Source organism: Sinohyriopsis cumingii, chromosome 10 (genome assembly GCF_028554795.1).
Source record: "Sinohyriopsis cumingii isolate HCF-2022 chromosome 10, ASM2855479v2, whole genome shotgun sequence".
NCBI lineage: Eukaryota > Metazoa > Mollusca > Bivalvia > Unionida > Unionidae > Sinohyriopsis > Sinohyriopsis cumingii.
In genome coordinates this window covers 46126442-46151666 of record NC_142970.1, presented here as the reverse complement: position 1 = coordinate 46151666, position 25225 = coordinate 46126442, and the positions used below count along the sequence as shown (strand labels likewise).

General features: G+C 38.8%; 1 protein-coding gene across 1 annotated transcript; it reads right to left on the bottom strand.

Annotated features, from left to right (window-relative positions):
* Positions 1-18146: 18146 nt before the first annotated feature.
* On the bottom strand, positions 18147-24880 carry LOC149789975 (uncharacterized). Its single transcript, XM_089972056.1, has 2 exons — positions 23848-24880; positions 18147-20447 (listed from the first exon to the last, which is right to left on the bottom strand). Exons 1-2 carry the CDS (start codon positions 24598-24600, stop codon positions 19428-19430), a joined length of 1773 nt encoding a protein of 590 aa, XP_089828182.1. The 5' UTR covers positions 24601-24880; the 3' UTR covers positions 18147-19427.
* Between the last annotated feature and the right edge of the window lie 345 nt (positions 24881-25225).

Genomic DNA, 25225 nt, shown 5'->3' with positions numbered 1-25225 from the left:
ATTCATTCAACCTTATAAGACCGTCTTCGACTAATTCTATCATTCTCTCTATCTCCACTATATGTCGACCCGGTCTGAGTCGTCCGTCGCTGGTATACAGCGCGATAGTGTCTTCGGCGGCATCACGCTGTCGTATTAAAACGTCATTCAGCGACACATTACTGGATTTCAATTTACCCTGGCGGTCTTGAAATACAACTATTTCGCCCGGGTCAACACTTGTTAAATTCAACGTATCAGCGATTTCATCCTCGATTAGTTTTTTTATGTCATCGGTGGCGGCCGTTTCCGTGGGCTTTTTCAGCGCCGAAACCGGTCGTCCCCAGATATCAATCATTATTATTGTAAAAAAAACCAGCGTTTCTAATTAACCCGCCGGGCCTCTACGACCCCACTAGTGTATTCGTTTACAACCACATGAGGTGGTTTTCGCGATGATGAAATCGCCGCGAGTACGTTCAATACCTCACGGCCACATATCGGTGGGTCGCTTAATCGCTGTGTTGGCAACGTGGAATAAAACGCCCGGGCTGAACACGCCCGGATATACCGCATGAACTCTTTCGGCGGGGCTAACCCGTATGAATCAAAATAGACGATCGCACGCGGATCAATCGCGTATGCAACCCAATGAGTTCCCGCTCCGGAGGACCCATCGAGGTTAATTATACCGGTTTCAATATTCCTTGGTGCCGCCGGTAATTGATCTCTCATAAAAACACCTCTGAAGTTTTTTTATCGCTAGCGCGTTTGCGGCATCTATTAAATCAAAATTAGACATTGGAGTCATTGACTCCCGAGTCAATAAACGGTTCCCGGTAGTCTTAGACCCTTTCCCGAATACCATGAATACGGGGTTCCCGGTAGTCTTAGACCCTTTCCGGCCACGGGTCGTTTTTTTTTGTAGCCTTTCCCGGTTGCCTTCTTTAATGCCATTCCCGCCGCGGTACCAACGGCTCCTAACGCCGCCGCCTTAGCCACTGCTGGTGCGGCCGCGGCAATCAACGCTGGAATCGCAGCTAACAGCGGAAATATCCCACCGGTCTTTTCCATGTTTTTAATTGCTGCGGCTGAAAAATCTATTTGAACACCCTTTTTATTCTTCATCGCATCATTGAAATGTTTTATTTGACGCGCCGTCAACGATATCTTATGATTACCACCTGCCATCTGTGACGGCTTCAGCGTTATTGTGGTTCCACATTGTTTAGCCGACTTTGATCGTAATTTCTTGACTTGACCATCAGTCAACTCTACACTGACGACACTATACGACATTTTATTGTAAACGCGTTTATGCTTTCAATTACATGTTTTCCACTGGCGCATCAACGATTCTCATTCGTCCACCAACACCTTCTAGCAGCATTGATTTATCTCTGAGAATGACAGCAACCGCTCTATAATTAACATTACCCGGGGCTATACGAGCTCGGAAGTGTATATCAACGACGGATTGTCTCGTTAAATCAAGATGTTCCAGCGAAAAATAATAAATCGGATACAGGTTTTTAAAATCAAGTTGTGATATTTGCAAACCAGTGTCGACGTTTTGATCACGACCCATATATGACAGCAATCGATGATACACACGTGCGACATGGTTGTCACCGTAATTAAGCTGTATATCCTCGGATGGTTCCTGTTGTCCGTTTATTCTCAGCGAAACCTCCATGACTCCTAATTGATCAAATATCATATGGCTGCGTTCTTGATTACCCAATCGTTCCCTATTCTGTAGCGCTATGAATATATGACGCGGGGCTGAAACACCCTGTTTTGACGCCAAGTGCCATGTAAACGTATCGGCGACGTTATCCTCTTTAGCATCAGTTGTTACCGCTAGCCAACTCAACAGCGATTTCCCTCCCTGTTCCATAAATGCTAACAATCGTGCTTCCGTGGTAACTGATGGAGTCAGCACCGGCATCCACAATGCCATTTTAGTTAAAACGACTTTACCGGCAGTGGCGCCAGTAGCACGCCATATTGCATTGTTATCATCGCCCCTTCGCGTCAGCGCGATTGTATGCTTAGCCCCATAGATAACCTTCCTGACATTTCTGCAGAATCCAAATATGTGATGGAGTGGAATCGCGCATGAAAACTGTCGGCGTGGTCTTTGCAACATCCCTACTCGTGCTGCGAATCCCATATTGTAATTATCGTTAAGACTTTTTATAACAGTGAAATCAACGTTTGGTTTTACTCTGCGGTCTGGGTTATTTGCTTCAGCCTGATCAATTGCGGTATCTTTTTCCATCAGCATGTTGATGTACTGAAGATGGTCAGCATTATCGGTGGTGTCCTTCGCAAACATTATAGATGGGCCCGCCGATCTTGTATAATCATCTGAATATCTCGCCAACCCAATTATCGTCGTTGCAACATCAACCTCGCGTTCTATTGATTCAATTTCTCGCCCGTCAATAAGATATCTGGCGCTCTCAAATAACGCCATGATACCGTTGTTGACGAAGCCAACTCGAACACGAGGGTCATTTGGGTATGGTGCATTATCGGCGGCATTTGTCACGAGTTCTCCCTCGATTTCGATAAACGCTTCACACGGCAAAAAATATTTACTGGTATCTTGGACTTGAAGTTCAATTCGCGATCGTAGGTCAGGTTGCGCTGCATAATAAGAATAATATTGATAATCACGGACAGAATCATCCCTGCGCACTGGGGCGTCCATATCAAACGCGGGAGCAGCGGTACGCGCAAACATTCTATTATTTATCATGTTGATGTTTTCAATTGCGATTTTTTCGTCGTAAATTCTTTGAATTTAAACCACTCCCCGCTATCGCGTTCATGAGCGCGTTGGTTGCCGCATCGGCGGATGGCGAAATCGCCAACGACTGAGTCGTCGCCAACGACTCTAGTTTTTCTTCCACGGCGTTATTTATTACTTTACTGACATTTGCAGGCATCACTGTCGTTGATGGCATTACCGGTGGTTTCTGTTTTTTTCTCTTAGATTTCACCAATGACATTAGTTTGTCCTTTGCTGCAGAAAGCGCCTTTCCGGCAACATCTCCAATGGCACTAATACCCTTATCACGAATAACATCAATAGCCTTCATTCCTAATTGTTTGGCTAACGGCGCTACTTTTGGAGCCATTCTTGTAAATAACCCCGCAATGGTGCTACCGAGACCATCTCCATAATACGCGCGGTAAACAGGCAATCGCGAGTTTACCACGTAGACGAGTACTGGTTTATCGTGGTTGTAGTGTATGATCATCTTTATTATAAAAACACCGGTTTTTCAATTAATCATCCACGAGTTCGTCTATGAGCGTTCGATATGCATTAATGTCCATGATACCGCCTGCAAATAACCGCTTGCAAATATCAGCAGCCTCATTGATTATTTCCGGAGAGTTATTTCCGGCTCGTTTTCCTCCAATTAGTACCTCTAGCCGTGATATATCACTGAGAACACTACCAGGACAGGTAACGCCGTAGGATTCTTTACCAACAGAGTATCCTTTTCCTTTTTTTGGTGTTATACTCTTAACTTCCCTGTGGAATTCATCGTAATCGGGATCACCACGATGTGGTAATGCTTCTTTATGTTTACTCGTTAAATACACTATTCTTGCCCAGTCCTTTAACGACTTTATATTTTTCTCGTAACCGCTATTGATATGCTTCTTATCTCGTATGCTCTTAGCAAAATTGTTGGCAGCAAAATTAATTAATTCTTCCCTGTTGCTGAAGCCTCTAATTTGATCTATTGTGCTCTTCTTGAGTACAATACGGGGTATATTCCCTTCTTTTTCCTCCGGTATTTCTTCTTCCGGTATTTCTTCCGGTATTTCTTCTTCTGGTTCTCTTGCGGTGGCGCCTAGTTCTTCTTCATCGGCCATTGTAACATAAGGTTCTTGTGGTTCGGTTATAGCGAGTGGTGGCGGCCTCCGTGTTGTAGCAGCCGCTATTTTCGCAGGGAGTGTTTCTAAAGACCTTTTTGTTTGTTCGGTCTGAGCCGCTATCTTTTCAAGCGCATCGAGGACGGGTACAGTTGCCGCCGTAACATCTTTGGTCGCTTTAGTTACCGGGGCAAAGAGTTGTTCGCTTCCAACAGTAAAATCGGTTTGTAGTTGCTGCCGCGTTTGAAGTTGTTCTCGGACCCTGTCTCGTAACGGTATGAACTTTTTAAGCGCTGCTAGCCGCTCTCTGGCTAGCCGAGTAGTAAGTGATTCGCCTACCATTATTGCAATTGCGAAGCAATTTCTAATTTCTCGCCGGAGTTTTCGTCTATAATCCTTCTAATGTTTTTGATCTTGCTAGAAATCTCCCGGCGTCGTTCATAAACACGTCCGAGTTTTTTTCGTATTATTTCAACGGCAGTGAATAGTCCAATGAATGCATTTGCGTCATTGTGGTACAAGTTTTCATTAATCGTATGTTGTAATCGTTTTATAAAAAAGTACTCGCGGGCCAGGGTAAAACGCCCCCGTTTTGATTGTTCGTTAATAATCTCATAATCGGATAATATTTTTTCACTGTCGAGACCATCAGATAATTCAATTCCTTGATTTTTTAATTTTGAAATCTCGGCTAATATATTATTGATGTCTTCGATATTCATTATTCTTATAGAACATCTTGTTTTTAAATAAAAAAAAATGAAAACCCCGTGTATCGATCCCGAGGTGTTCATACTTTGTTTTCTTCCGGAATGGACAATTTATTGTCATGGCGACTTCGTCAGCGCCATAGGCGCCGGTGACTTCGTATCTATATATAAAAATCGAATTCTGTGGCTCGTCTTTTTTGAGATCGCTGTTTTAGTTATATTCTCTGCAACATCTCGAACTGAGGTTCTACAAATATCGAAATATTTTCCTGCCTCATTCATCGACTGAAATGTTTTTTCTTCGTGAGTTGTTGTATCAAATGACTTTACGGGTTTTGCTTTCTTTGGGTATTTACCGGTTTGGCCTTTTTTATTGTTTTCACTCTGAGAGATGGCTTGCAAGTTTATAAGAGAATTATCAGTCTTATTATTATTAATATGATCAATAACGAAACCATCCTCGATTGGCCCCTTAAACGCTTCATATACCACCCTGTGAACAAGATGCTTCTTCTTTCCGGCATCAAACATTAAATACCCGTGATTGTTTTTCCATCCAACCGGCTTCTTCAGTCTACGATTTCTAACAATGCCGTCGCGAGACGCCTCGTAATTGACGAGCACAGGATGCGGCTGAAATTCTTGGTCCATTTGTATAATAATACTACTTGTCTAATTTATTATTTGGTTTAATTATGAATCTTTCAACATAGTCTTGGGGGATTTTGATGACGAAATCGGCGGTGGGGTCAATGACGGCGTTTTTAATTCGCTTGTCATAATAGCGTTTTAGTTCCCTGTATCGCTTTCCGCCACAATTAATACACAACTGCGATTTTCCTCTTACACCGACGTGGCAAACCAAGCACGGGAGGGGGCCAAGAGAACCATTACGAACGCTTTGTAAATGATATCCGCAGAATTCACCTCTACATGATTTATTGCACGGGGTTGTCGACCCAATCATCAACCATTTGCATTTATTCATTATACTATATTCTTTCATTTAAATACTTGTTTTAATTATATGGATGGGTTCGAGAGATTGGCAGCAATTAAGCCCCGGAAAAATATTAAGTTCAATCTCGATAGAGTCCTCAAGGACACACCAAAAGCGTTAATAAACGATAGAACCCTGTTAAATAAAATACGCGATTGTATCGATGAATTCAAACGTGATGGTGCATCTCATAGTTGGTCAACATTTCGAATTGATGGCATTGTTGATGCTACCATGAACGACAACCGCGCAGCAACGATAATATCACAACTTGACGGTAAAAGGTATTTCTTCAGAGTAAAATTCATTGTCCGGGTGGAATCAGGCGATTGGATCATACGTGATAAATTTGAACCAGTTCTCAGCGACATGAAAACAGTCACTGTCAGCCGCGACTCCAAGCCGGGGTTGTTAACCGGAATTGACAGACCATACTATGAACGAGCGTATCCTGAAACAGCAGTTGTTTATGGAATATACCCGTTAAATAAGAAACCTGATATCGGAAAACTGAAACCGATGAAACAGTCAACGGGGATAAATTGTGTAGCAGAACGAATAATAGAGCATTTTACAAATGCATGTCGAGGAAACAAATTGACTGATTTACGACGTAGCAAAATCAACCAGTGGGAACTAACCGTAAAAGAGCGTGGAGCGACCATCAGCGACATAGCGAGATTAGAAACGTCGTTGAGATTTCCAATAACCGTTACAACGATAACCGGTGAAGTATTATACGAATCAAAGTATAAATCGAAGGGAACCCCAATCAAAATTATTGATCATAACGAACACGCATGGACGCCCGCGATCACAATATTTCCACGGGATAGAACAGTAAAGTATATACCCGAAGAATTCCTGGGAGAGGACGGTTTTCTCGCGGAGAGGAAACTATTTGATGCTATTGCCTACTTGTGTAAAAACGACCCTGTATCAGTGTGGTTACTTCGCAGCGCTGAAAACGATGCGGATACCTTTGATCAGTTTGTAAGACCAAACGGCGAATTATATCGTACTGAAGCATTTCACAACAGGATGAAAAAAACCGCCATGGAATTTGAAGAGCATGATGAACAACTGCTAACAAATTGTTTTACGATTCCATCGGTTGTAGCTCATGTTGCAGCAAGGAAAAATGCGTGGAGACCAACGCGCAAGGAATTTCTGCCGGATATACAATCCAGTTGTTTGGAATACTATCACGGTGGACTATGGAACACTGAATACAACCGCGACGCTATGATTTCCGTTGATATGGTTGCCTGTTATCCAGCGAGTTTTCTCGGGTATGGATCCGCCGCTGAGTATTTCAAACGATTTGGACACCCCAGACATGAAATGACTCGTGTTGCTATTAATGGACCACTGCCTGATTTTGATTTAACCGGATTCGCTCGCATAGTATCATTTGAATTCGCGGCAGGACTCCATCGCTGTTGCTATATTTGGATCGGTAGACACATAGCTGAAAAGAAGTGGTTGCCAATAGCGCTGCTACGGTATATGATTGATTGTAGCATGCTAGTTTCGTTGATTGTCAGTGACGCAATTATATCATACCGGGCGCAGACTGAAGTCTGGTTACCAGAACCGGAGCGTCTAGATAGCATAATTGACGAGTCCAGAGCACACATTGATGCCGACGAGGAATATATCATCGAATGGTCCAGGAGGATATTCAACCAACGAAACCACGAGGCAAAAGATCTCGGTAGAAGAATAATTGGTAAGTTTACACAAGGTGGAAAAAACTGCGATTACAAACGATATTGCTCACGGCTGATTATAGATGACGCAGAATATGATTTCGTAATCAAGGACGCAGTGGCGAAAAATAGATACGTGAACTGCGAAACAGCTTTCTTGTCCAATGGAACAAAGTTGGGTACAGTTGTTACCTACAGCGATGGAGACAGCCCGGCATACCCGCATTTGAGGGCGTCTATGCTGGGTTACGCCGCTATCAATTTATTCTCGATGATAAATAGATTCCCCGACACCGCGGTTAGAGTAGCCGTTGATTCATTTTATGTTGACGTAGCGTATAAGGGAAACTTAGCCGAGTTTACTAGTCCGGACGAGAGTTGGGGTACATGGAGAATTAAAGAAGAAATACGACGCGATTATTCCCCGTCAGCAGATGTCACCGTTGAAAACAATTACCTACGCGGTGATAAATTGTCAGAATGGTCTAATGCACCACCGTGTTCTGATCCAATTTGTAGACACAAGACGGTTTATTTAAGCGGCTGTGGCGGGTCAGGAAAGACGACTCGGGCAATTGAATTATTTCGAACGCGGGCAAGTATAATCGTGCTTACACCGACCCATAGACTAGCGCGAGAGATAAAACAACGAAATGTTGACGCCGTTACTTATCACAGCTTTTTTCGATACAGCGGTGGTGAGTGGACTCCTGATCGAATGGGCGAAAAATTTATTCCTGAAGTTATCATCTGGGATGAGATATGTACTGTTTCGTTAGATACTTTACAAATGTTTCTTGAGTGGTTGCTGCGCGCGAATACAGCGGTAATCATGTGTGGGGATCATGGTCAACCACCACCATTTGTCGGCGAGGGTCCACATGATTGGTTGAGCGGGTTCGTAGACTATTATGAAGAAACCGATACTGATTACCGAGCACTTGATGAACAACTGCGCGAGGTTAAAAAACTAATCAGATTACAGCCGGATAGAATTCAATGTGAAATAATTCGCGAGGTGATTCCGGAAACGCCGTTAAATGAATTCTGGGAAACATGGAGACCAAACGATTTGATTGTAGCGAGTAGAAAGATAGTCAGAGACACACTTCAGCGGAAGTTGTTTGCGTTGCATAAGGAAAAGTTTCCAACGCGTCCAGTGCCGTTATGTTATAGACCCGCGGACACACGGCGGCAGAACATTGAAGTTGAAATCCCGGGCCGGACAGAAAAACAAATTCTCGTGCTGAATGATATTGTGCTCGTTGATATCAGCGTCGTCGAGGACGCGCTACGTGCTAATAAATCCCCGTGGACGCTAGGATACGCAACAACAATACATTCCTCGCAGGGACTAACCATCACGGACACAATTGTTTGGATGGTTGATAATCGCATCGAATGGTCGAATCTAGTCTATCTTGCAGTGTCCCGAGTACGGAGAATAAATCAGCTTCGAAGAATTGTTGTTGACGAAGTCAGTGACGGAGTCACCAACGACAACGACATTATCGATGCAAGCGTCATTGATAGAAAACTCTCGGGTTACCGCCAACAGGATAAAAAAAAACAACGGTGTTTTGATATTGATGCCGAATTAATAATTGCGTTACGACAACAACAGAATAATCACTGCGCGAGTTGTAATTGTATAATGAGTTGGCGCTATTCGGATAAAGACGCTCGCCAATTTACCGTGGACAGGATCGATAACAGTCTCGGTCATGTTAAAAACAATGTGAGGTTGACCTGTCTTGAGTGCAATAGACGCAACGGCGCTAGTTAAGACCACGCGGGGGTAATTGAGTATCATCAGGTATCACTTGTAGTTGCTCGCGAGTAAATCCGCGCTGAGGAGCAGTTGAATCCAGTCTATAGATCGGTGGTCTACCAGTTGATCGTGTTATCGTTGATATGTTATGTGTGGTAACACTCCAAATAGGATCAGTAGCCCTTTTTTTACCGCCTTCAAGCTCTCCTGGTTCATACAGATATCTAACAGTGACATCGCCGAGAATCGGCTTGGAAACGCTATCTATTTTTGATCTTCCGGGTATATACTTTTCTTTAATCGCGTCGCTGGGCTTCATGTTGATTGCTCGGGTAATCTCGTTATTTAACGCGGCAATTACGTCTGGCAACCTTTTGACCCATTCACGAGATCGTTTTTCTTGGATGAATTCCTTCGCGTATTGATATCCAAATAACCGTTCAGCAACAGTCCGATTGAATCGTTCAACAATTGCCTGATCACGATGTAGCGCAGTATGACCTCGTCGTATCGCGACGCTATGATGTTTCAGCGTTGATAGAACAGCGCCGCGAAATTCACTACCGGGATCAACTTGTAATAGATTTGGCCAGCGCAGAGGACCTCTTCGATAAATTCTTTCAAACGCATCGGCTACTTCAGTTGCTGACTTTGTTTTTAACGGCTCCGCTTGTTTGTATCGACTCGCAACATCAACTACGGTTAGCGCGTATTTGTAACCGTTGTCATGCGGCAGAAATAGTATATCAGCCTGATGAACTTCATTAGGTACGCTGACATCAAAGCGCGAAAAGTTGATTTGTTTAGGCGGTGGTAGATAAATTTGCCATATAGCCTGTTTGGATAACCAATTAGCCGCAGTGGTCCTCGTTACTTTTGCAGCGCTTGCAAGCTTACCAATTGCGGCCTTCCCCTTCCAGTATCCTCTCGGAGAATAATAGATGGATTCCATGTTGTTATTATAAACGCTAGCGTTTTCAATTACCAGCGCGAGAAGCTCCGCTTCCAATCATTAATTTACCTTTCATAGCCGATTTTACCAACCATGAGGCCAATTTTTCTTTGACGGATTTATCAGGAATAGCATTTAACGCGTGAATTAATTTTACGTCCGCGATATGACGCTGTTGCAAATCGCTACTTTTGTAAGCAACATCATGAGCATGACACGCCTTATCGATAGCGTTTATTGGATACTCACCGGGTTTGGGCTGATTTTGATCATCGAGTCTGATATCTAATCGTGTTCCGGGGCCACAGTAGCTATATCCTGGAAGGTGCTTTTCTCCTGGATACTTTGCCCACGGTGTTCCGGGGAGTTTTGATAACTTGGCTGCAATATCACCTCCTCGCTTTTTTTTAAAACATCCCCGGGTTTAATAGAAATAAATCTAAATTTCTTTGTACCGCATTGTACACACTTGCCAGTAAGCGCCGATCTGTTATTTCTTGTTGTAGCGGTTGTCATATCATTTGTGCCAGTACGTACTCTACACTTCACACAATATAGATCCATAATTTATGTATAGAGATATGAATATAATTGATTTTTCGGCGACTAAAACAAGAGAACCAGTTAAGCATGTTGCAGCGTTACCAAACTCGATCCGGATGATTATCATCGGACCATCTGGATCCGGCAAGACGCAATTGTTACTCAATTTAATAATGAGATGGATGAAGTGGGATAAGTTGTATTTAATCGCCCCTAGCGTGGATGATCAACGATGCTACGAGGTGTTGAAAGATTTCAACGAGAATGCATCAGCGATCGCTAAAAAAAATGTTATTGAGTTTATTACAGATATCAATGATGCACCAGGTATTGATGATATTGATGGCGACGTTAACAATCTAGTCGTGTACGATGATGTTATGTTAGACAATCTAAAAAACCCAGCTAGGATATTTTCCAGAGGCAGGCATAAAAACACCGACGTGATATATGTCACTCAACGATACACTCAGATTCCAAAAGTAATCAGAGACAACTGTAATATTCTTGCTGTATTCAACGGCGTTGATACACACACGCTACGAAATATTTGGCAGACATGGTGTGGCGGTGACATGGACTTTAATGGTTTTCGAAACTTTTTTAGTCATGCTCAGTCGACCCCACATGGATTTGTAACGATAAATTTACATGATCCTCGGACACGATATCGTATCGGACTTGACCAAATATTCGGTTAGTTGTAAATAACCACTTAGCAGCAGAGGGGGCGATGACATCGACGCGGTCGTCGCTGTGCTTACCGGACGCTGACGACGCTGGGATCGGCGCGCAGAAAGTATTAATTAAACCAAATGACGTCACCATCGTGTAGGATGGACCGACGTCGTTTTTTTTTTACCAGCGCTGACTACACCGGATCCGTTGAGTGCAGAAAGTAATAATTAAGCAAAATAACGATTGGACAAAATGTCCGATTCGCCCCCTCTGCTGCTGACAGAGATAGGACGAGAGAGAGAGAGAGAGAGACAGAGAGTGAATTGTGGCTTGTTTCCTTTCACCCATGTGAAATTTCATCACTCGACGCGTCTGTTGGATTGCGTCCTAATCTCGCTAAAAGAAGTAAAAAAGTAACTGTAAGATATATTTTGTTTGAAACGCGGTTCGCGAAAATAGAGTAGAGGGATAATTGTTCGGCACTCGACATATATATCTGACAGTGTGGGGCGTTGATAAAGAGCAAGAAAAAATGATTGTCTATAATTTTTCATTTTTTTCCAATAGCATTTACGAAGCTTACTAAGATAAATTTTACTAAGATAAATTTTTATAGTATGCCTTTTTATGTGTTATCTGGTAAGTATTATTTATTCAGAGAACGTGGGTCTTAAATAAAACCATATTTGTGAAATCACAAAAGAAGGATCTTTATCAGCAAGAAAAACAATTTTAAAATCAAAGAAAATAGGAGGTGCTTCTAATGACTGAAAACCATGAATGTAGGGCGTTGTAAAATATGGAACGAGCATGTGTACCAATGTCTTGGTATAGTTGCACGTCCAGGACCGTACTTATGTACTGCTGTTGAAGGGAAAGCTTCTTTTCCTAGACGAAACATTTTGACACACAGACACATAAATATACAAAAAATAATGAATCTTAGCGGTGCATTTCAGAAGGGTATGTGTTATGTTAGTACATTGTTCTATTAGTTTAAGAAAAGCAGGTACGTCTCTCTCTCTCTCTCTCTCAGTATCATCTGTTTAACCAGTGCCGTTTCGAACATCCAGTAACCGCTCCGGTGACCTAGTGGTTAGAGCGTCCGCCTCGGATGCGGGAGGTTGTGGGTTCGATCCCCGGCCGAGTCATTCCAGAAACCTAAAAAATGGTACTAACAGCTGCCTCGCTTGGCGTTCAGCATTAAGAGGTTAGTGTTAGGACTGGTCGGCCTGTGTCAGTATAATGTGACTGGGTGGGACATCATGCTACATGTCTGCGGCATGATGCCCCAGTGCTAGACATCACTATAAACTGCCACACTGCAGACATCGTAGCGATATGACTGAAAAATTGTTAAAGCTACGTTAAAAATAAAACTCACATCACATCACATCACATCCGAACATCCAGTAAATAATACGCCAGGCCTAACGCACCTCCATCTACTTATAATTGGATTTTGCTCGGTTAACCCTACAATTAATCTCATTACACACGTTAGTTAATCTCATAATTTAGAAAAATAATTGTCGTATCGCCTTTAAATTTATTTTAGGTGTACGATAAATTCATACTGACAGTTTTCTTCTAAGAAAATAAGTCCTTTCCGATGTGTAACTTCTAAATAATTGTTTTAGCACAAACATACAATTTCAATCAATGTGAGGAGTACTATAAATAAATGATAAATAATAGACTGTATAATAAACATTACTCTTCTGTTACTGAAAGAGTCGAGAAAGTCAGAGTTGCGTACCCAGTATCGTATTATTGGCTACCGTAGACCTTTCTTCACAATTAAAACTGATGAAAGTTAAAGATTATCTTTCTAAAAATATGAAGTATTCTTTTGTTCATTGGATACAGCATCCATTTGAATAAATGTAACACTACCTCATTGATATCACATGTTTGCAGGTGGTTATTTTCTCACGTGTAGAAATTGTTTATTTAAAATCGACAGGTCAAACCACAGCCCTTATTAACATACATATCCGCTGTGTTGTCACAACAACAATTAACATTGCTCTAGATCAATTGGCGCAATACTGACAACATAAAAGAAGTTATTGCTGTTTGGGCGTGGGAGTGTATAAGCGGTAGATACAGTTGAATTCTATTGAGACATGTATTTGAATTTCATATCAAATTATATGATCGAATTACCTACATAATTTTTTTTTAGAAATTACGGTACCTGGTGAGTACTGTATATGTTGAAGGAGATAAACTATATTGCAAATCTGAAGGGTTCTTTTAATTTGAAAGGAAATAATTTGGGTGAAAAATATAATCTACGTTATAGTATCCAGCAAGACAACAAAATGCAATCCACACAAGAGGAAATGATGTCATTATCCATATGATGTCATGGACATCTGTTTGTTTCGTTTTAAGTATTGAAAAGTAAAACATCTTCCGTCAAGGAAGTAGTAAATTTTTATGCAACAAATTCTATTTTACAAATGTTACCTTTATGCCCTTTCTAATGACAGCATATTTTGTAATATACTTATATATTCACAACGATGATACGCCATCTTTCTTTACCACTCGTATGTCTAAGTGAAAAAGGAAAATAATCAATCAGATACGGTAATGTGTGCAAAATGTCGTTGCTGCCCACAACATCCTGACTCTCATGTGAGATTTGCCTAAACCACGCTCATGCATATACCAAGCTATATTATTTCTAGATACGTTGTAGTCGAAATACAAGTTTTTGATAAATAATACGACCCTATAATCTTAATATAAGTAATAAAAAATAAAAACCAACAGGTTTTGAAAAAGACAACATAAATTTATTTCCCAAGAAAATACAAAGTGAAAATGTAAAAAGAACTTACGGTATTATGAATTAAATACCAGATAATCCTAGAATTTCTAATACAAGTGTTAATGAATATAGTTCTGAATAAACGTTAGTGGTATTTCATATGCATAAAATCCAGTGCTGATGGTATTGATATGCCAGTAGTGGCATGCAGTTACGTGCGTACTAATTGCCTGAAGCTTAATGGTGTACCAATAGTCTTTTGACGAATCACAACAATACAATCTAAGATGTCCTTGCTTGAATTCACTATAATTCCTTGTTAATGTCTCTGTCCAAAAATATTAGTATAGACGAGCACTTTGTGTTTCCAGTGAATAAACGGTTTGAATAAATAAATTCCAGCTCAAATAAAATACTGAACACAACAACAAGACTGATTATGGCTCAAGATCTTACAGCACGAACGAATACTTTCTGGATAATTTTTAGATAAACAAGATTGTGTGAAAAACTAAGACACAAAAGAGCCAGTATAAAGAACAAAAGTTCATTTCTAGAACAATCCAAGCTATAAATAGACAAGGTCTGTTACTAAAATTATAATACAAACATGGTTAAAGCAATATTCGTGACTCAGACTAAGATAATTATGTCTATTTCTATTAATAATGGTCCTAATATTAAACCCGTACTCAGAGATAAAATATTAGATATTTATTAGTTGCTTACCGAATTAAAAAAAAACAATGATTTTGGTCAGTTAGACAATAAACTTGATTTTCGACATGGTCAGCTACAAAATACAATTTTACATAACACTTAACAAATAATGAAATAAAACATCCTAACAAACAATGCAAATTAAATATGCATAATAAATCCCCTCATAAAGAAAAAGAATGATTTATGCAAAAATGCTTATTTTAACTATTAGTCAAATGTACATGTGATAAGAATTACATAAGATGAAATCTTACGAATGACATAAAATATGCGTGAAACAATATAATATTTCTATATATGTGAAAGTTCACCTGCAATTACCTTATATTTTCTCTCGATGTGCTTAGTGTCAATATTGTATTCCTACAACATCAAACTCTACCTTAAAAATGTCTTGTTTTTTTTTTGATACACTTTTTTTTGGAGAGTTTTCTTTCTTTCTTTCTTTCTTCTTCCTTTCTGCCTAACAATCGCTTGGCAAACTTCTTGTCGAAGCACTTTTCCCATGCTCCACTTAATCAGAAAATCAAAGCTCCGATTACTATCTTGTGGAAATTGTATTCACTGGCTGAATGAACTGAGCTCTGGTTATGCTTGGCAGTTCTTAGAATGTGTGTGTGTGTGTGCAGGTAACTTCGTCTTATGTGGGGTGTTTTATATGGCAATGTAAAAACCTCAGCTCATCTTTGGTAAACGTAGTACTTCCAGATGTGTAATAGAATACGGCTATAACTTGCTTGATAAAATCTTCCATCTCTGTTTTACGAGTACGAAGTCCCAATTTTACCTAGAATGAAACTATTTTCGCTTTCAGTATACAGTTTTAAAATCTTTGTAAAATTCTGTCATTGGTCGTACCGCGAGGGAATATTTGCTACTTGGAATTTAAAAAAAAAAACAATTCAATCTTCATTAGCAGCAGCTGGACTAATAACATCAACACTAATAATGATAATGATGATAATAATGATGATAATAATAATAATAATAATAATAATAATCACGAAAACGAGAACGTTTCAAACACGGCTTCCAGGAACTTCTAGGGAAAGTGTGATAATTCATCGATAGAAAAATGGGTATAATTTAAGAGAACGTTTCAACATGATTTACAAATATTGGTTTAAACAGTTTACATGCATAATTTTATTTTATACAAGTTACATGATTAATGAAGATCGGAATACAGACGGACTGATATGTGGATCCCTATGTTTATGGATAGATAACTTATGCCTTAACTCTCTCCTCTCTCTCTCTCTCTCACACAAACACACACACACACATACGACACACACACACACACACACACTCTCTCTCTCTCTCTCTCAACGTATCGAAGAAACGGTATAACTTATTTTAAATAATATTTTTCTATTACTATGTGAGATAAGGAGAAAAAGTAAAAAAGAGGGAAATAAAAAACCACACAAGAAGCTTTGAATATGTTTATTATTTCCATCGTATGTAGTTTTTAATGACATTTTTAAAAATATTTTGATAAAATATCAGTCCAGACGATTACTGTAACCAATGCTACACACATGTAGGTTCAGTTAACATTAATCACGAGTGTAATTTTGAATATTCATGTTCAGTAAGCAGATAATGGATGTATAAACGACAATAAATGTTATATTGTAATTTCAGAAGAGGATATAGAATTACCCAAGATGAAGCAAAAATAACAGGAAGCAATAAATACAACCATCTGTGCTATATAATGACCTACATGTACAGTTTGGTTAACATTTGTAGACTTCTTTACAAAACGGTTTAACGACCTATATTATTTAGCATATTTCCTATAAACATGGATCTTAATATACAATGAGACTATCATTACGAATATTACCCTGTTATTTCTTTGAACAGTCTGAATATGTCATTTTCAATGTATCTCTGATCTGTTAAACGCGTTTCAGGTCGATATCTGACTAACATCAGTAAAGATAGCGACAATGAGAAAGATTTGTTCAATGGTACCCAGGGTACTAAGTGTTTTAATTCCTATTTAATGAACGTGAGAGACAGATACTTGAAGTGTTGGGGGTCGGGGCAGCAGAAAAGAAGGCTAGGATTTCTGTCTAACCAGATCGACTTTAATTTAAAATATAGAAAATTATTTTGTTCGCATTGTTTTTAACGGCACTTTAAATATTATTGCATGTATCATGTCGAGAAAAAATGGAGCTAAGTGTCTCTCCTGTGGACATGCCAAGGCATCCGACCCCGGGCTACGTTGTAATATGATAATTGCTTTTACCTGACAGTCTACAAAATGTAAGTGGGCCATGAATTATCAAAACCTACTATTCGTGTTCATCATAGCAATAAAGTGATTTGACAGAACATTACAGCTACATAGTTGATTTATGACCTGGTTTTTCACCGCCATTAGTTTTCAAACATGACTTTACTGGTGGAGGTTTATTGGAAATTGTATCCTGAATTAAGGTACGTTCAGTTCTTTTATCGCTGGGGAAGGATGAATGAACTCCAATACAGGTAAGCCACAATATATAATCCGTCCCTTACAGTGAGTTTCCTTCATGTGATCAACCAGTCATTGTGATTCGCTAGCCATGAGGCTGTTGGGTGCTCTTTTTCGGTTGTATTTTCTTTTCAAAACTCTTCTGTTCTTTTCTATAATCCATTATTAAACGCAGTTCCTATATGTGGTAAAATTGGTATTAGGAAATGTCCTGAAGTCCTGGAAAATGTCAGTTTCATCAAGTTTACAAAAGCCATTTGCAACCAGAGTGAGGAAACACGATGAACCTCTTGAGTTGTGCATGTTTTCCTTGCATTCCAGTCATCAAGCAGATTTATTAAGACTTGATAGAGGGACAGTGTTGTAGAGGCAGCACTAGGATGTCTGTGTCTAGACGGCACACAACAATGACACCTGCTCCAGTCTTTGCTGCTCTGATGGGATGCAGAATAATCATTGTTTATGTTTGGTGTATATTTGTAATTTTCCATAATTAATCCTATATACCTTGATTTCTTTCGTAGGAATCTGAAATGGCTGTGTAGACAGATGAGAAATAATTGCTAAGTCGCCTCTCGAATGTATCTTCTACGCACGAGTGCACATAACACTGACTGCGTAGTATCAGTCTTTGGTGTCGCATAGTCATTAGGGTACGAATTATAAATTCCCTAACCTGAATGATAGTATTATTTGTGTTAAATATTGGCTCTGCCTAGTATTATCAAGCATTCTCCCGTCAAGTCTAAGTCCCGGGATAAGACTTTCCGTTATATTTGGTGTATATTTGTAACTCTCTCTCCCCCCCCCCCTCTCTCTCTCTCTCTCTCTCTCTCTCTCTCTCTCTCTCTCTCTCTCTCTATATATATATATATATATATATATATATATATATATATATATATATATATATATATACATACAGCGAAAGGTATTTGACTAGTCTATGCGCATTCTAGTCTCACTATGATGCAATCCTCTATGTCCATAAAACTGAATCGCACATTAACTTGAGATCACAAAAGATAAAAAGAGGGAGAGTAAACTAATTTTAGAAACTGGTACTGATGATAAAATCAAGTGAAAAACATTAAATTTATTGTGAAATCCTGTTAATGAATAATGAAAGAAAACATTGAAATGGGAACATAAAGAAATAAATCAAATCAAAGAAAACAGTCACAGTAACCTACTTAACTATACCTGGTCTACTTAAATCTGGAAATATATCTTAGTAATGACCTCAATTTTACCCATTTTAGGAATATTTTGAAAGCATAAATTCCTCTAAAACTCATCGTAAACAATATTAATATGTTACAAAAACTGAAACAACGCTAGCCTGTTCAAACATTTTGCAACTTCAATTTATATGTTCAAAGGCAGAGGAAATAATAGCAATTTTACTTCAGCAGTGGAACGTTACCAGGAAACACATTTACATTAATAACTGTCCATAAATGTTAATTCAACACGGTTTGCATTTCCATTTAAGAAGATCGTTCAGTATATATAATATCTTCACTAGGCACTCTGTCATCAAAATGGTGTAAAAACGTGTGGAAAGTTATGTAGTGTAGTCTTCTTCGACATCATCGCACAGTCCGATGAGCATGAAGAAATGAGGGGCTTGGCTGTTTGTAGAAGACACGAGTATACATACTTGAGCAGTACAAAATGATTGGCTACATGCGGATTGATAGATGATAATAATTTTTTGTTAAACAAAGCACGGGATGCTGGGGAAGATACGCATGAGGAAAATATATGTGTTCTGGGAGTGAAAGAGATAGCTGCTCATATATAAGAATGGGAAGAAAGCCATGGCTATATCAATCAGACAATATAATTCCTTGCGATAACAGTTATATCGTACGGTGGAGGGCTCAACGGGCATTGGCATGAAAAAGAATATGGGCCTTAAAGCGCTTGCGATATCTATGCATATACTTTTTTCATCCTTTAGCCTTATGCTATTTCTGTTATTCAACTTCTCATCCAGGTAATACGTATCATAAGTTTTTACATATCCTTACATGTAATATCAGTTGGATTTATCTTATGTTCCCTTGGTCTTGTGGAATATGCCCTCGACATTATGAAACCAAATGATACGAATATAAACATAATATAAGTATCCACCTATCCAGTATGAAGGCTGAGAATCAACACTAGTTTAATCATTACTTAAAGCTAAACATGCAGATTTGTTTTGAATATCCAGAATGATTAGTTATAACAAACTTGTCACCGCTGTTATTGAAAGAAATGGCAGTTGGTGTGTCAGGAAAACCCTCAGTTATGATTCGAATGCAAACGCCGCCTTGTGTCAGCTGGTGTATGGTGTTTGACCCGTATCCAGCCACATATACATTATCATCCCTGTCTACAGCAACACCTGTAGGAAGACGGAGACTGTCAGGACTGTAGACAAACATTATCTTACCATCCATGCTGAAACAGTACAGGGAATTGGCAAGGCACACAGTAATGTACACACGTGTACATGATGAACTGAGAGCTGTATAAGTGGATGAATTGTCAATCTGACAGTCAAACTGATGACACTTCTCTTCCTCTCCTGTACTGGAGATCAAACTCCAGTAGTATTTTCCTTCACTTTTAGTTGAACCAGATACAGCTATCTTTCCTATCCCTGCTGGAGCGACACCCCTACATGTATATTTAGTTTCAACCTTTCTGGTGAGTTTGATGGTCCCGTTTGTTACAGACAGGAACTGAAGTGTCTTCGTACTTGGTAAAGAGACGACTACCTCCTTATGATCAACTACACAAATGTCCCATGGCCTGACTGGCAATGTTAATCTGGCGATGCATTGGTACGAGGAGTTCAGCAAAAGAACTCTCTTGTTATTGAAATCAGTCAGCATCACTTGGTTGTCTTGTAAATATGTAAGACCTGTATAGTAGCGATCCTGATCACCATGGACTGTTATCTCCGCAACTTCCTGAATCTTAATTTGATAGTCTTTCAATGGCTTCTCTGGTCTTGCAATGCGAGAACTCTCGTGTCCCTTTCTGCATACGACCTTCCCAATATTTGACCCGTGGTCCAGGATGCTCTGGAGTTGTGGATTAACTTGAAGACTTAATGTGACAGTATCCGTCTCTTCAAACTTCTCTTTAATCTGTTCGTAGTATAACTTCACCTGCGATATCGTTCTGTCAGCCATTAGAAATATCTGGAAAAGGTATGCACCCGTTTATGAAAAATAAAACCAGTAGAAGCTTTCACTAATTTCTTTGTGCACATTTTTTTGTAAAGCATTTGGATTTACTTAATTACACAAATATATCAGAATGAAATGTACTAGTTCTGTATCCAAAATAAAAGAAACGTAAAGAATGAATAAAAAAATAAATTAGACACTTCACTTTGCGCGTGAACCATGAGATGTGATTATATGATCCGAATCAATTGGAGGTATATACACTATTGAAATTTAAGTTTTGAAAATATCCGTTACAACAAAGGAATAAAGAAAGTTAGAATTTAAAAGCATTGCGACATAATCTCCATTAGTTTGGTAACACCACTAGTAATCCCATGCTGCACACCAGGAGATATGATGTTTAATGTATACAAATATCTCATTTTTATCAATCTGAGCACAACGCCTACAATTTGCACATGTAAGAAAGTCATATGGGTGTCATCGATGTTTCTTTCACATTTAGTATTGAAACGCAGCATTTTTCCAGCCTGTAATAGGTACACCTTGTGTTCAACACATTATATTTTCTAAACTTAACCTGTTCTCAGCTTTGAAGAGAAATTTTATAGAAAATAGTATGTATTTCTGAAGCTATACCCATGCCACTAAAACGCCATCTTGTTACCACTCGTATTTAACAGTGAGATTGAAAAAAAATCCAATGTATATAAAGGCTTTTATTAATTCCGCATATGTTATCGTCAGGAGAAAAACGTCTTCTATAAATATGTACGTCACGACATTATGGGGTTACAGTATGATAATTCCAAATTTTATGAATTTTGGCCACGTTTTCTAACGTTTTGATTGGATGTAAACGGTCAGGTGATACTGATCTTGAATTTGTTACACATTGATACATTTTGCGGGTTACTTTTGGTTCCCTGTTACCAGGCCAGGATATTAGATGTAAAGTTTTATCTATATCAACGCCTTTCGCCTTGGTAATAACAACAAGCCGCCCCCCCCCCCGCCCCATCACTTTTGCGATTTCCAATGAAAGTTTACAAACCCACATTAAATAGACCATATGAAGTTAAAACAACGTAATTACAAAGACCTTCCTGCACTCCAAACATTCAACCCTTTTGCCGAATAAGGCATTTGGCAGGCTTTACAAGCCAATCTTTGGGTATCATTGCATTTCGTCTCGACAATATGTTCCGGCTATTAAAGGTCAGGGTCATCTGTCAAGCAAGGGATGTCACTAAACACGATATTGCTTTTGAAATATCGAAATGCATAGAAAGGAGCATCGACGGATATTATATTAACACGTTCCATACGCAAGCATAATTCTAGAAAAAATGAATAGCCTGGTTTAAACTGCACCAACCATTTATGTATATATTAAAATGATGATCATAAAAATATATCACTAGCATGACCTTACAATCTCTCCTATATTACTGTATAAAGAATCGACGACTTTTGGCTAGCGAAGAGCGAAGATACGGCTATGTATTCTGTCTCAGTTAGTAAGCAAATAAAACACAATCTTAGATCTACATAAAAGGAAATATTTTGCTCATGAAATCTGACGATCTGATGAGAGAAGGGAAGTATATTGGAATTACAATGATTAAATAATCATGGTTGTGTATTTATCGATGTGTAAATTTTACCTAATCACTCAAAGAGTTAACATGAAATGCTTATCTACCTTGTGAGTGCTAAGGTAACATTTACACATCGATATATACCCAACCATGATCATTTTATCCTATTCCGTTTTCCAACTGGTCCGTCAGTTATGGGGATGATCGAAAAATGGAAAGATGTGAAAATTTGTATTTTTCCTTTCAGAGTAATGTCAAGAGATTTAGTTATTAATGTTAATTATAACTCACACTATATTATATAGATATTGTTGTATGTGTGTTTTCTGATATATCAGGTGAACACGTTGATTTGGCATGACTACTCGCAAACTCTTGCGTCACATGCCAAAACTTCTTCCTCCATGGGATTTCCAATTTACATGATGGAGAAGACACATCAGAAACTGACGTTATTTATCTGTCGCGCACTTCTTTGCCAAATTGGCCACGGAATGATAACAGCTAAAATCAACCTTAATTTTTATGAAATTTATCGTTTTGATTTGTTAAGTTTTAGTCCAGATCAATATGTTATAACACTGTAATATCATGATTCATAATTTGGATACAATATCACTATTGCGCTGCAACGTAAGCAAAAATGACATAGTTAAATATCTCTTGCTTTCTTTGTCTGCATGATCCTTTTTGGTCACATAAGGTTAAAAACAATCCTTTAATACTGGCAATATAAATCGAGATAAAATTTATATTTGATCCTTTTCCGGTTTGTTTCTTTCGATTCTTAATGGAAAGTTGTGATACTTGTTCTCAACAGCGGCATGTTTTTCATGAAAGACCGGGATCTCATACGCTTTTAGGATCTGCGTTTTTCTTGGACTTAGTTTTCTTTAGAAGATGAAATCTGCTGCTCATCGAGATAAAAGACCAGTTTGAATGTCCTCGAGATACAGCTTTTTCCTGCATAATGTATAGATATACAAATGTTTGCCATGGAATTTATTTATAATCTATTACATATATTACCAATTGATATAAAATTGACCCCAAGCTGAAATATATTTAAAAATAGTCTTAATCCTGTGTATAACATATACCTTAACCTACAACGGATATACTGGGTAATGATCATTCCGCTTCATACCGGTTTTCTTGGGGATGAAAGGAAAATACAATCAGCAACATAAAAAGAAGGGAGGCAACTCGACATGGTTTGATTACTACTTTCTCCCAACGATATAATGGACGAAGCGGAGTCGCTAATGATAGTGAATTCATAAATCAAACCGTTAAGATTATGGATGATCATCGCCATGAATAGTTTGGCAAAGGCAAGGAATCATTGCTGGTTTGGTTAAGCACATTTAAGTAGAAATTATCCAGCAATTTGCCAGAGACAAGTAAATCTCTGCTGGAACAATGGCACATTATTCTTTTGGAAGCAAACACCAAGGAAATCGACGTCCTTATGAGTCCTGATCGATACTACTGGTTTTAATGCTTATAATAATAACAAAGCCCACATTCTGTGTCAGATTTATTTCATTTTATAAGTTATTTTTCTTTTTTCATCTTACTATTTGACCTTAATTAATAAAAGGTTGGTTACTAGGTAAATATAATAACAATAACAAAAACAAAACAGTACAAAACAAAACAATTATTGTTTATCACTTATTAACACTGACATGTATCTGTTAAGTAAATCTAAAGATTTACAGCTGATCACTACAAATGCTTCCCAACACTCCTTAAGACGAGAGAACTTTTGTTTGTACGTTACATATTTATATAAATAAACATACCTGAATATCGGTACCATGTTTCATGACCGTCTCCAAAGTCACGTGTGAATTTCGTACGGCATTTAATAGGGACTGGCATGCATGATTTTCCTCTTGTTTTCGAGTAACTTCATGTTTGTAAAGTTGGTTCCCTTCCGATCTAACACTGCGTTCTAAATCATCAAGAAGGTCATTTAGATTTTTCCTGATCTCCTGTATTTTGTTGGTCATTCCTTGTACATGTGATTCTAGACTAATCATATACGAGTCATTCCTTTTCTCGAAATTCATGAGGTGATCTTCAAGTTTTTTCATCTCTTTAAGGACATTGAGAGGTTTAACTTCCAGTAGAAGATTGATAGCATCTTTCCTCAAGTCCATAACGTTGACGCAGTTTCTGTGATAAATGATACAGCAACTTTCACAACAAGCATAATTATGGTCTCTGCAATAAAATTTTAATTCTTCTTCGTGTTCTTGACAACGAAATCCTTTGTGAAATTGAATTACATTGTATGGTTTGTTTTTCAGTTCTTCCATGGTTACGATGGAGTGATCTTTTGTTGCCTTTTGTTTTTGGTGAACGTTCAGACACGATGCACACATTGCTTCATCACAAACCACACACAATCCATTAGCAGTGACCGAGACGCCATCCGACAGACAACAGTCACATGGTCTATCCACTTCCTCTTTCTCTTTGTCTCCAAGAGATTGTAAAATTGAATTGATTGGAAAGAGGGAAGCCCACAAATGTGAAGTTTTACCTTTCATGGAAATGGGAACCACGGTTCTGCATGTTGGACATTCAAACTGTTTCGGTTCTTTCACATTTACAAATTTGGATGAAATATAATCCTCCAGGCAAACTTGACAAAACGAATGTAGACAAGGCAGCTGTCTGGGTGTTTTAAATTCATCCAGGCAGACTGGACAATGGGGTTTCTCTCCATACTGACCATCTACTAGACTTGCAGCAGCCAGTTCTACGGTATTGATAAATTCCTGATATAAAAAAAACCAGCTTAAATCTTGTCAATCTGGAAAAATGGTTGCGCCCATTGGTCTCGTGTTACTGGTAGTGTTAAATCTATCCCATTGTACAATGCGCTGTCCTTATCAATTGTAACGCGATGGAGCATAACATACATAGAACTGCGTGATTTAACTGGGACATGTTACCTATTGTCCCCGTGTGTATTCAACACACATTTAACTTAGACTGTAAACACTATGCAGGGGTGTATTGAAGGCAAATAGTATCTAAGTCTTTCCAAATGTCAAGTTACCACGTTCGTACTTTAATAACTTCCTTCCCATGTGGTTTTTTTATGTAGTCATACGTAATAAGAAAGATAATTCATAAAGGCTATAGCCAAGGTAATAACATGGATAAATG

What these genes read in the sequence shown, in the direction of transcription:
- LOC149789975 (XM_089972056.1), bottom strand. Translation starts at nt 24,600, where the DNA reads ATGAAAGGTAAAACTTCACATTTGTGGGCTTCCCTCTTTCCAATCAAT. An exon ending in AACATGGTACCGATATTCAG is followed by an intron (nt 20,448 to 23,847) that starts GTATGTTTATTT and finishes TACCTTTTCCAG; the next exon opens with ATATTTCTAATGGCTGACAG.